General features: G+C 36.0%; 1 protein-coding gene across 2 annotated transcripts in view; it reads left to right on the top strand.

Moving 5' to 3' along the window:
* Positions 1-13,530, top strand: part of hob (bridge-like lipid transfer protein family member hobbit) — an 82,302-nt gene that overhangs the window by 23,420 nt on the left and 45,352 nt on the right. For both annotated transcript variants that reach the window (XM_069812538.1, XM_069812537.1), the window contains exons 10-15: positions 170-345; positions 2,177-2,316; positions 3,568-3,733; positions 5,023-5,163; positions 6,556-6,742; positions 10,700-10,868. In XM_069812538.1, coding sequence (XP_069668639.1) covers positions 170-345; positions 2,177-2,316; positions 3,568-3,733; positions 5,023-5,163; positions 6,556-6,742; positions 10,700-10,868 — 979 coding nt within the window. The remainder of the gene's footprint in view (positions 1-169; positions 346-2,176; positions 2,317-3,567; positions 3,734-5,022; positions 5,164-6,555; positions 6,743-10,699; positions 10,869-13,530) is intronic.

Genomic DNA, 13,530 nt, shown 5'->3' with positions numbered 1-13,530 from the left:
TCCCATACAGAATCTTGCCAAATATAGTTTTGTTATCACCAATTCCATTGATGCTAAATAACGGTGCCATTATACAAAATGTATAATGATAAAGTATGTGTCATTTTGATGACACAGTTTATTTATTTTGCTTTTCATTTTTGTAATCCTGTTAACTTTGTGTGTACAGGTGTATACATGAGTACAAAGATGCAATACAGGAAAGCGGATGGTCTCAACAGGTTGTTCCAACAATCAGGAATTCAAAACGCAGTTCTGAAATAGATCTTATGAAGTATTATGAATCCTGCATAATCAATATAACACTGTCAAATGTCAATGCATTTTTCCTGGCTGATAAGAAAGGTAAGTAAGTTTACAATGTACAGTAACTGGTTTATACAGGGTGGGCCAAAGAAACGGAAGATTTTAAAATAATAAAATTATACTTTAGATATTGGATTAAATTAACTTTTATTATATGAAAATATAGAATATAGTATGCCATTTGCATGTAACCACTACTTCTTGAAAATGACATCCTTCAAATGCCCTTCACCAGCACGTGCACATTCTTGTGATTGCTCTCTGAAGTTTCTCATTATACTTTGCAACATTTTGACTGTGATGTTTGAAATTTCTTCACGAATTGCTCCCTTCATTTGTTCAATGTTTCGTGGTTTGTTTGGGTATGAATACCTTACTTTTTAGATACCAAAGAAAGGAAATATCCACGAGAGTATGCTATACCATGCATTCTCTTAACCCATTCAGAAACTTCCTCCCGCCAAAATTAAAACAGACTTTAGTGCAAACCCTCGTATTACCACTGTTTGACTATTGCGACATAATACTTACAGATTTGACAACTGAACTTTCGAACAAGCTACAGCATGTGCACAATATGTGTGTCAGATTCATCAGCAATGCTCGCAAATTTGACCATATTACACCTTCGTTCAGATATTTATCCTGGCTGCGACTCAATAACCGTAGATCACTTCATTCGCTCTCTCTTCTGTTTCGAGTTCTCCACACTTCTACTCCAAATTATCTTCGTTCCCGGTTTAACTACTTATCCTCCAATCACAATCTAAACACCAGGTCACAAGAGAGCCAAATCCTAGCAATTCCTCCCCATAGAACATCCCACTATTCATCCTCTTTCACTGTGTCCGTCTCTCGTGAATGGAATTCTCTACCTCAGAAGATTAGGGGCTGCCAGACAATAACTACTTTCAAGACAAAGCTAAACAATTTCTTACTGACGCAGACAAATTGAAGTTGTAATTATAATCATAATCGAGTTTAATGATTTAATTATATTTAGGTATGATTATTATTATTAATGTTATTATTAGTACATAATTATTTCATTGGAGTGTTGGGAAAGTAAAAGAATTGTTATGTATTGTATTGCATTGTATTAATTATGTTTTGCTCCTTAGCAATATAGTAATTTTGTATTTTTGTATCACACTGGTTGAATGGAAGGGAAGGCCGAATGGCCTTAACTCTGCCAGTTAAAATAAACCATTATTATTATTATTATTATTATTATTATTATTATTATTATTATTATTATTATTATTATTATTATTATTATTATTAAAAAGTAAATCACATGCACTTAAATTGGAGGATCGTGCTGGTCAGGAAATATCTGTTTCTCGATATAACATGATTCCCAAAGAAATTTCACATTTCCATCGTAGAGATGGCTGCATTAACAAATCACGCTCCTATTCAACAGACACGAAACTAACTTACCTGACTTGTACAATAATACAATTGAAGTAATACGATTACGAACTCTAACATACTGCCATCTGCTTAAGCATCCTCTTGATACAAATACAAACAGAGGTATGCTGTGTAATACTGTATGTAGTGACAAACACTTGTATTCTGTTTCCACATTTTAAGAGCTCACAGTGGAAGATATGCTGCTCTTACAGTGATGATAAACATTTGCTCATTTTTAAGGTGCTATTAATGTTAGGACCCATGTTTGTAGGATTTTTCTTTCTTGTTTTGATCCATACTGCCTCTTCTTTAAATATTGGAACCTTTTTTTTCAGAATACCCTATATAAATATTTATATGTATTTATGCAGCGAGCTCTGTTTGAACATTAAACGAATAAAGAAATATTTCAAATTAATGTGAACGTAATATTTTGTTTTATTTATTGCAGTGTGTATTATGGTAAGAATTGATTCTACATCAATTGAAAGTGTAGCATCAAAACTGGCAGTGGTTCTAGAAGGCGCAAAGCTGGCATCCATATGCCCAACAAAAAGCCATTATACATGTCTGAGATCAGAAGAACTAAAAGTAAGTAAAAGCAAATATATCTTTGTCTGAAACTGTGCATTATTCTTCCTTGAATCTGAGCCTTCTCAGGGAGTGCATCATAATTTCAGAGTGGAGAAAAAAATGTTGAGAATGGTGATGGACTTACTTTACAATACCTGATACCTATAAAACAGGGAAGAATCTCATATCAGTTGTTTAATTCTAGATTTTAAAATGTTATTACTAAAACTAGCCGATTCTGGATGAAAGTTTATTATCGAATTATATAGACGTGAATCATAGTTTTTACTATGTAGTAAACCAGCAGAAAATGTAACTGAGAAACCCAAACTCGCTTTCCTCAATCATCTGAAAGAAAGTGAACATTTTACCAATAAATTTTCTGCTAATTTCATCTACAAAACGTAGATAAAATATTGCATACAACAAATTCATTAACTCGTGGGTATTGCAACTCCCTGGGGTCGTGTTTTAACTCAACCCACTCGTTAATAAAGCTCCATTTCTGTAACTAGTTGTATAATATGCTATTATGGTATGATGCTATGCATGTGGAAGCTGTTATTAAAGATGAATATTTCTTTGTATAATTGTGTTTATTATATTTAAAGAAATGATGATTAGAATCTGTCCAGATTTTTCCATGAATACTTACAACTTACTTACAAATGGCTTTTAAGGAACCCGAAGGTTCATTGCCGCCCTCACATAAGCCCGCCAGCGGTCCCTATCCTGTGCAAGATTAATCCAGTCTCTATCATCATACCCCACCTCCCTCAAATCCATTTTAATATTATCCTCCCATCTACGTCTCGGCCTCCCTAAAGGTCTTTTTCCCTCCGGTCTCCCAACTAACACTCTATATGCATTTCTGGATTCGCCCATACGTGCTACATGCCCTGCCCATCTCAAACGTCTGGATTTCAAGTTCCTAATTATGTCAGGTGAAGAATACAATGCGTGCAGTTCTGTGTTGTGTAACTTTCTCCATTCTCCTGTAACTTCATCCCGCTTAGCCCCAAATATTTTCCTAAGCACCTTATTCTCAAACACCCTTAACCTATGTTCCTCTCTCAGAGTGAGAGTCCAAGTTTCACAGCCATGAATACTACATTTTAAAATATTTCAACGTTGTTTTGTTAAATAACGAATTTACATAACAGACAGAATATGATTTTGGAAGTATGATGTCGAGACAAGCTGTGTTTCATTATGATGTAAGAATGCAGATGTGTTGATGTTTGTTTTTATGGACTGTTTCTCTTGCAGTCTGTTGTTGGTCACGTAAAGTTGGCAAGACTGAATTATAAGCACAAAAGCTGTGACCTTAGTGTGTTCTTGCTGGAAGAAGTGTATGCTCAATGGAGTACAAACCTGCACCTCAAATTACTCACGTTGTTTGAAGAAGTAAATGAATTCTCATCTAATGTCAAAGGTACATGCAGTATGTGTCATATTATGCTTAAGTCCAGCACTTTTCTGCATTTCTTCTATCATACTATCTTTGTCTTGTTTAGAATGGCATTATAATAGACACCAAATACTTAATATATTTCGACTACTGGGTGTTCAGTTCAAAGTGTGTCATGGCTTGCTTTATGCCATCATGTGGCTAGTCGATGAGCCTAGAGAATTCAATCTTCCTACACTTCCACAGAGGTGTAGTACTTATCTGCCAGAGAAGTGGCCTAACAAGTACGGCGTTCATTCTGAAGAGTACTTACCCATACGTACGGTGACGCCGGTAGTGGCAGGAGTGTGAACTGTTTCGAAACATGTACTGAGGTGAGTTTTTTTCTTACTGTCGAGATATGGGGAGAGGGTTAAGACGATTACTTACGTATTTGTTGACATTAATTTCGATGGTCAACATGAACACGGAGCATTTGATTTGTGTTGTGGAATGTTACCGTATGCAAACGATGATAACAAATACCCTGCGTACGACTTGGCTTCGCAAAACACAGTTCGAAAGAGGTTATGGTAGCACACAGACCGTACAGACTGCCATCTGTTGCTACGACGTTCAAGTTACACCGAACACATTCTCAAGTTCAGATTGAATGCCTTTATTAATAGGCAACTTCTTTGACATAAAAGCTGAAACTCGCTTCAAATCGCGGACTCATCAACAGTGACATCATGACACACTTTGAAATGAACACCCAGTAGTATTTGAATATTTCCATTCATTTTTACTGGAGATTTTACCTTCCTAAGCACACACCTCACAATATGATACATTCATTAGTTCTCACGCTATAAATTATTGAAATCAGGGTCACCATTTTGACTTGCCCTGTATTTTATGCATTATGAAAGTGTAAAATTTTGGAGTTTAATTTATTTTGACAAAGTACTATATTTAAATATTTAGTGCTATTTAACTATATTATTATTATTATTATTATTATTATTATTATTATTATTGTTATTATTATTATTATTATCTGTTTTGTGTCCACTACTGTGGACTAATGGTTAGCATGCATGATCGTGAAATGATAGGATTTGGGTTCAGATCCTCGTTGGGTCAAGTTACGTGGTTGAGGTTTTTTCCACGGTTTTCCCTTAACCCATTAAGAGCAAATGCTGGGTAACTTTCAGTGCTGTACCCTGAACTTATTTCGCTGACATTATCACCTTCATCTATTTCAGATGCTAGATAACCATAACATCGTAAAATAACCAAATAAAAAAATATCTATTTTGTGGCCCTTTCAGTTGTTGCTGCTCCTCAAGAAGTTGGTGCACCTAAGCTTCAGAATCATAATGTAAGACATAGAACTTTGAACCTGCGAGTGAAAGGTCAAGTTGGGTTTGGAATTACAATTTCTTCTAGACATCACATGAATTGGACTTCAGGTTTGTATGTAGTATATACTACAGACAATGTCTTTTGGATCAGTGGAGGAAGAGGTGACAATAAGACCTAAATGCTGACCTCAGCGTCTCTCTCCACTAATCCAAAAGACATTGTCTGTAAGGTTTTATTTATAACATGGCTTACTTATTGCTTACTGATGCAGAAGGTGTTTTGTTTCTTATAAGAGTTGCAGTACAAACATTATCACGTAACATGGCTTCCAAACAGCTCCAAGATTTAAGAGTTTGATTGTGAAGAAGAGACATTAAATATTTCAAGAATTCTTTTATTATACTATAGCTATCTTGGTAGCTTGAATATTTAGCCCGTATGGAGTCCAGTGAAGAGGAGAAAATTTCGCTCCAGCACTGGGGATCGAACCCGGGTCCTAATAATCATTGTTATCATAACAGATATATTCTGTAGGACCAAAAATTAATCTTTACGCAGTATGGAATCCAGTTAATTTTGCACTTTGGCTGTTTTCTCTTTTTCGCGATTCATCTCCACAACAGCCTTTTCTTCAATGTATAGTACACTTTCTAATATCATAAGACTCTGCTTCTGAAGGTTGGGAATGTGGGATGTCATTATCGTCATATGCAGCAAAGTTAGCATCTTCTATACAGGCAGGGTTTCAGAGACCAAGATGCCGAGAACATTTTTTTATGTTGTCAGTTTTGTATACACATGTAAAAATGTGTAAAGTGTATGCAGTCTACTTGGCACTGTGCATAAAATCTTTAAAGGTATGCGAAAATATTCGACATACAGTAAACATGTTATTTCGAATCCAAATATTGTATTTTGTGAAGATATTAGGAAATCATAATGGAAAATGGAAAAAAATAAGCGTGATTGAATGTAAATCGTAGTTCTGATTATCAGCATGTACCTCTTCCCTTACTTATTTTGTTGCTGATCTCATGACTTGTAACTTATTCTCTGTATCCAAATGACTCGATTGTCGTAATTTATTTGTTGTTGTTGTTTAGTCAGCTGTCCAAAGACAGGTTTGAACTTCATAAGTGACACCAGTAAGGCATCACTCATGAGGCAACTAAGCCTTTCTCCCTCCATTGCATATATTGCTGACTATAATCTATGCATTTCAAACTAGTGGCTCAAGGTCAAGGAATGAACTACATTTGCCACGTGTGCTTACCCCAATCCTGAACCAGTCTCCTCAACTAAAGTCATCTGGGACATCCGGAATTACCAGTGCTTCAGTTCACAGTTTTCATTTCAGTGACTCGTGTGTGGTTTGTACTTTTGTATGTGACCTTGAGCTGCCAGTTCGAAATGCACAGGTTACAATTACATATTACACTTATGAGATTATTTATTTCATATATTAAAATGAGAAGAATTAAATATAACTTTTTTTACAGATGATATAACATTATCACTGAATGGAGGAAGTTTTGGAATTCAAGCAGTGTCAATTAAAATAGCCATAGACAACAAAGACATATTTTCAATAGATGGCTTCCAAATAGCAATGCTCTTAGACAGTGAAGAAGTTAAAATTGAAAGAAAAAATACTGAAGGCTTCATTTTACCATGGAATAAAACTTGGTAAGGTTATGAAACAATGTCAGTTAATCTTTAAATGGAAATGTTATATAATTATAATGGGCCCAGTGAGCACATGCTCTTATCCGTAAGACTATTAGTTATCATTTTATCAATATTGAAATAAATTGGTATTTAATTTGGGTGTCATTTTAATCAGGGAAATTACCATATGCCAGGACCTGAAAAATGTGCGCAGTAATGACTGCAACCCCTATAGATTGTAATACAGCACACAACCTGATAATGCCCGAAACATAAAACTGTTATTATGTCACATATCCGGCACATTGTTTGAAGTGCTTTGTTAATGTACTACATCTTCGGGCAAATAATGTCACTCTTTATGATGTGATGAAAATGCTTTGATGTTTATAACATTCAGACCTATCAAATCACACTTTTTACAAAGCCCAAAAACTCTCTGAAAGCATTACAACATTTATACCAATTTATTTAATACTGGTTGAATGGAAGTGAAATTACCTTGTTGTTAATTATATCACATTTTTTTTCCGAAAAATAAATAATAAAAATAAAAAACTGATCATAGTGAAATAGAATTATTTTAGATTGAAACTTCCAAATTAAGTATTCTCAATCAATCTTCTTAATGTATCCAACTGTTTGCTGACAACATAAAGTCCACTATAGTCCCTGTAGTCTATTCAGTTGTTGTTTTTCGCGAGAAATGAGGGGTACCCTCTCGTGGGTACTCACCTTGTTGTGGTGAGAGGGCTTAAACTTGTTGTTTAAGCTAACAAGTAACAAAGAGGTACCCACAGAAGCTGCATTAACACCAACACAGTCCCACTATATTTTTCACTGCTTCTGATTCATGGAGTCCCTCAGTGTAAAATTCTCTGGAGGTAAAATAGTCCCTCAATTGTCACTCAAATTAAGTATTTTACTCCTTATAAATTTCTAACATTTCGACCATCATAACTTAAAATGTCAGATGAAAAGAAAATTTCTAATTTAATGATATGGGAATAGAATAAATTATAACCTAGCATTTCGGTGCTTACGGATGGCTGTTGGAGTTATGCATAGTTGTTATGAAGGTTTGCGCATTTTTAAGAGATCTGGAAACTGCTGGAAGATAATTCTCTACCAATTTTAGCTATGTTAAATAAAGATACGTAGAAAACTCGCGTGGATATGAAAATAACGACTAGTTATTTACTGAACATCTTTGACTCTGTAAAGAAAGACCAGGCAAATGATTTGCTGTTCATTACCAGTTCACACTTTCACTGCACATTGAAATGAAGCGATTTCTTACTCTGTATGAGCCAGCATCTCACACATTTGACGCACTTTTCATTTCGGAAGTTTATACTGATAATAAATTACCGATAACTACATTTCAGCAACAATAGTGACATTCAAAACAGTTAGCCAGCTAACTGAAAGGAGTTTCATTGCAGATATCCAGCATGCTTTTGTCACATCATTCAGTGTTCTATGTTATCGAGAATGTTTATATTGAAATCTTGCACTAAAAACTTAGGATTATATATATTTATACTTTTTGTAAGTGCAGTTTCATTAGGCATGCTATGTATTCAGATGCTTACACGATAATAATATGATGTGAAGGTTTACCATGATTTTGAGGCATGTTAAAGAATAAAATTCCTTTAGGATTGATGACGCATAGCATTACAGTTGTACCCTTCTGTAGTAAGAGGCACAAGAATATGGGTCTGAAGGTCGCAGTAGCCACTGCAATGTTGTCCATTTGTCTTTCCTCTACTGTAACAGTCCATGTTTACATCTTAAAAAGTAAACCAGTGCTGATGTGCACTTTATTCTTTAAAAGTGTATATTTCTTGTCACTTCTGTTGTTGTTTAGTCAACTGGCTGAAGATAGTCTGAACCTCACAAGTGATACCAACATGGCACCACTTATGAGGCAGCTAGGCCAGAGATAATGAAAGTTACTTAAATAGCCTAGTTTAAAGAATTAGAAAGCATCATTCTTGTATTAGCCTGCAATTGTATATTAAAAGAAAACAATACAAAATATTTAAATAAAGTCACGCTTGAAAATTTAATCTCTATTATTTTTATTATACACAGTGAACCATAAGTAATGTCATGCAAATATAATCTTTCAAGTAAAGCTTCCTGTAAAGCAGATTTGAATAATTTCAAGGGAAAAGTTGTTCCGGGGCCGGGTATTTAATTTAATACAATATCTAAAGTATAATTTTATTCATGCAAATCTAGTCTTTCTAGACTAGATTTGCATAATATGACCAGCCTCATGGTCTAGTGGTCAGAGGTTCTGGCTATAGTTCATGAGGTCCCGGGTTCGATTCAGGAATTTTTCCTTAAAGGGGATTATTCCTGTGTTCGTCCATGGTCTGGAATTTAGGTTAAGTTTAGATTTAAGACCTCTCCTGGCACCACATTATCATAATCATCCTATCACATCATCGGGGTAATGTAACTCCGCCTTCCAGGCGCCCCAACCTCACACAGCCAGGAGAGAAGACCAGAAATGTCGAAAAGACAACCTGGTGGCATTGGATAAAAAAAAAAAAAATTTGCATAATATATACGTCACTGTGTACGTTAACAGAAAATCACAATTCCAAGTCACATAGAGATTGTATGCACTCGATGTGGGTCTCTGGTGTTTCGTCAGCCCACGCGAGTTGTGTGGATATAAAGGGAAAAGTTGAGATGGTGTCAGGTGGAGTTCCCGGGTAGCTCAGTTGGTAGAGCGCTGGTACGTTCAACCAGAGGTCCCGGGATCGATACCCGGCCCCGGAACAATTTTTCCCTTGAAATTATTTAAAGGAAGCTTTACCTGAAAGATTAGATTTGCATAATATATACGTCACTGTGTACGTTAATAGAAAACCACAATTTCAAGTCACACAGAGTTTGTGTGCACTCGATGTGGGTCTCTGGCGTTTCGTCAGCCCACGCGAGTTGTGTGGATATAAAGGGAAAAGTTGGGACGGTGTCGGGTAGAGTTCCCGGGTAGCTCAGTTGGCAGAGCGCTGGTACGTTCAACCAGAGGTCCTGGGATCGATACCTGGCCCCGGAACAATTTTTCCCTTGAAATTATTCATAAGTAATGTCATTAATTTCAGGGGGTTATTCTTTGAGATATTTCAAACAAAAGGTGTTTAATACAATTTTGCTCATTTTGAAATTCCTATTCAGAACAAAAAGTTACATTTGTTCAGATTAAATTTCTGCACATTTGAAAGATAAAACTAAAATTCTTTCAATCATTTGTTATCATAATACTCTGCTCTCTTAAACTGGCTGAACATATTGGGAATTAAATCAATGGCTTTCCCAAAACACGCTATGAAATGTTTTATATAAAACATTGTCTACCTCGAAAAGGAAGCGAAAACAAGCAAAATTGTTTTAAACATTTTTGTGTGAAATATCTCGAAGAATAACCCCCTGAAATTAATAACATTACTTACTGTTCACTCTGTATACGAACATATTAAATAATGCGAATATTAATATTTTGTAATGCAAACAATTAAAAAACAATTAAATATTGTTTTTGTACGTAAACAAAAATTAATTAAACATTGTTTTTTGTACATAAGTAAATAAAAATTAATTAAACATTGTTTTTTGTACATAATTAATTACGTGGCTGTAACCAAATGGTATCCCTTGTTATAGGACAGCTATCCCTATCCCTTTCTGGATTTTCTCTCTCACAACACAGCGTGAGTATTTTGCTCATCACAAGAGTTAGATGCATAATCAGGTCACTCACAGTAACAGGTCACAACTTAACAAAATCACTGATTGAAAAAAACAGCACATTCTCATGTTGAGATGAAGTGGGCAATTAAAGGTGCAGTGCATAATGTGAGATGTGTAAAGCGGAGCTGGGAAGTGGCAGAATTACAGGCCTGCATTCTTGTGTCCTGTAGTACAGTGGCATTATATGATGCTCGCTTCTTGCAGGGGCATGACAATCAACTCCCTGAAGGCTTGCTTTCCGTATGAACACAATTTTGCTGAAGCTGTTCAGAATGAATTTGTGAGCGTTGTGAAATGGCTGAAGCTGGTTCATAAGAAGCAGAAGAGGCCATTCACACCCGACAGTCCACTGCCAGCAGATCTTGTCATTAAGGTAGGTGATCAAATTAAGGTTGCTGCCCTTCCAGCTTCTGGTGGGATTGTCCCGGAATTTGAAACTCTTTCCCAGATTCCGAGCAAACACACTTTTGTCCCGCCTATGTCAGTTTTGAGAGCAGCAAAGAACAATTTTCTAAGTACTCATAGAAACACAAATGTGAGTGAGCATATAAAGACATTTTCTTAGTGTTCATATTTTTACGTTAACTGGATAGGCTTCATTCATTCATTCATAGTTTTCTGCCCGAGGACAGGTCCTTCATCGCAAACTGAGCATTCTTACAATCTTCCCCTTTTCCACCTTCCTCTTCATCTCTGCATACAATCCATGTATCGTAATGTTGTCTATCATCTGAGTTCTTCTAATTCGAACGTTTCTCCCATTCACCATTCCTTCCTTTTAGCCAGTGATCTAGTCAGTTTCATTTTCTCTTCCTGATCTGTTTCAGCATTATGCTTTCTTCACCCAATCTTTATAACACAGTTTCATTCCTTATTTTGTCTGTTCCTTTCACACGCTCCATTCTTCTTCATACCCACATTTCAAATGCTTAAAGTCATTTCTCTTCTCTTCGTCGTAATGTCCATGTGTCTGCCCCATACACTCCACACAAAGCACTTCATAGTCTCTTCCTTAGTTTTTTTTCCAGAGGTCCGCAGAAGATGCTCCTTTTTCTGTTTTCCTTTCCCGTTGCTATCCTCCTTTTGACTTCCTGGCAGCAGCTCATGTTACTACTTATAGTACACCCAAGTATTTGAAGCTGTCCACTTGTTCCACTGCCTTGTTCATCTTGTTTACATTTATCTTCATCCCATACAGCTCACAGCTCTCATTTAGCTCTAGTAGCATATTCCTTAGTGTCATCTCCTCTTCTGCTAACAACGCAATATTACCAGCTAATTTTATGCGCTTTACTCTTTTTCTTTCTATTACCCCTCCCATGTTTGCAAAACAGTTCACTAAATCCATCCAGGACTCATTTCGTCGGCATTATCATCACCATCTCATTCAGAAGCTAGATAATCACAACAGTTGATAAAGAGTTGTAAAATAACCAATTAAAAAATTACAGTTGAATCCTGCTATTCCGAACCCGGGTAATCTGAAATTCTGAATAATCCGAACATGCGAAAAATAAATAAATAAAAAAGAGAGAGAGAGAGAAGAGAAAGGAAAAAAGAAACGAAGAGTATTTGAACTGAAACTCAGTTAAATGCTGCAGTATTTAGGTCAATATGTAGAATATACAGTACAACTTACTTTATCACTAATGAATGAATTTGTCCTTCTTTTCTGTACTCTTATGATAATCTATCAGCTTCTTCTGACAAAGAGCAGATAATCTAATGAAGTGGCAATGTCCCACCAACGCTTGATAAACCTCGAAACTGAACAAAGCGGTGGACAGTAAAGGATGGGGAAAGGATAAGGTGTGGTTTCCCTGCTTGCATTCCTGTTCACCCGCTTAATCTGATATTTGGATAATCCAAACAGGCCCCAGTCCCAATTAGTTCGAACTAGTGGGGTTCTACTGTATTATTACTGTTACTACTATTATTGTTATTCGATTAATTAAAATGTGTCTTAGTGAAACTTACAGCAGAGTCCGTATAGGCCAGTTTCTATCTGATGCTTTTCCAATTCACTGCGGGCTAAAGCAGGGAGATGCACTATCACCTTTACTTTTTAACTTCGCTCTTGAATATGCCATTAGGAAAGTTCAGGATAACAGGCAGGGTTTGGAATTGAACGGGTTACATCAGCTTCTTGTCTATGCGGATGACGTGAATATGTTAGGAGAAAATCCACAAACGATTGGGGAAAACGCGGAAATTCTACTTGAAGCAAGTAAAGAGATAGGGTTGGAAGTAAATCCCGAAAAGACTAAGTATATGATTATGTTTCGTGATCAGAATATTGCACGAAATGGAACTATAAAAGTTGGAGATTTATCCTTCGAAGAGGTGGAAAAATTTAAATATCTGGGAGCAACAGTAACAAATATAAATGACACTCGGGAGGAAATTAAACGCAGAATAAATATGGGAAATGCCTGTTATTATTCGGTTGAGAAGCTTTTGTCATCCAGTCTGCTGTCAAAAAATCTGAAAGTTAGAATTTATAAAACAGTTATATTACCGGTTGTTCTGTATGGCTGTGAAACTTGGACTCTCACTTTGAGAGAGGAACAGAGATTGAGGGTTTTTGAGAATAAGGTTCTTAGGAAAATATTTGGGGCTAAGAGGGATGAAGTTACAGGAGAATGGAGAAAGTTACACAACGCAGAGCTGCACACATTGTATCCTTCACCTGACATAATTGGGAACATTAAATCCAGACGTTTGAGATGGGCTGGACATGTAGCACGTATGGGCGAATCCAGAAATGCATATATAGTGTTAGTTGGGAGGCCAGAGGGGAAAAGACCTTTGGGAAGGCCGAGACGTAGATGGGAAGATAATATTAAAATGGATTTGAGGGAGGTGGGATATGATGGTAGGGACTGGATTAATCTTGCTCAGGATAGAGACCAATGGCGGGCTTATGTGAGGGCGGCAATGAACCTCCGGGTTCCTTAAAAGCCAGTAAAAAAAAATATTATTATTATTATTATTATTATTATTATTATTATTATTATTATTATTAATATTATTAT

This window comes from Periplaneta americana, chromosome 16 (assembly GCF_040183065.1).
Source record: "Periplaneta americana isolate PAMFEO1 chromosome 16, P.americana_PAMFEO1_priV1, whole genome shotgun sequence".
In the NCBI taxonomy this organism is placed as follows: domain Eukaryota; kingdom Metazoa; phylum Arthropoda; class Insecta; order Blattodea; family Blattidae; genus Periplaneta; species Periplaneta americana.
The sequence above is the reverse complement of the archived record's forward strand: the minus strand, read 5'-3'. Positions and strand labels throughout refer to the sequence as shown.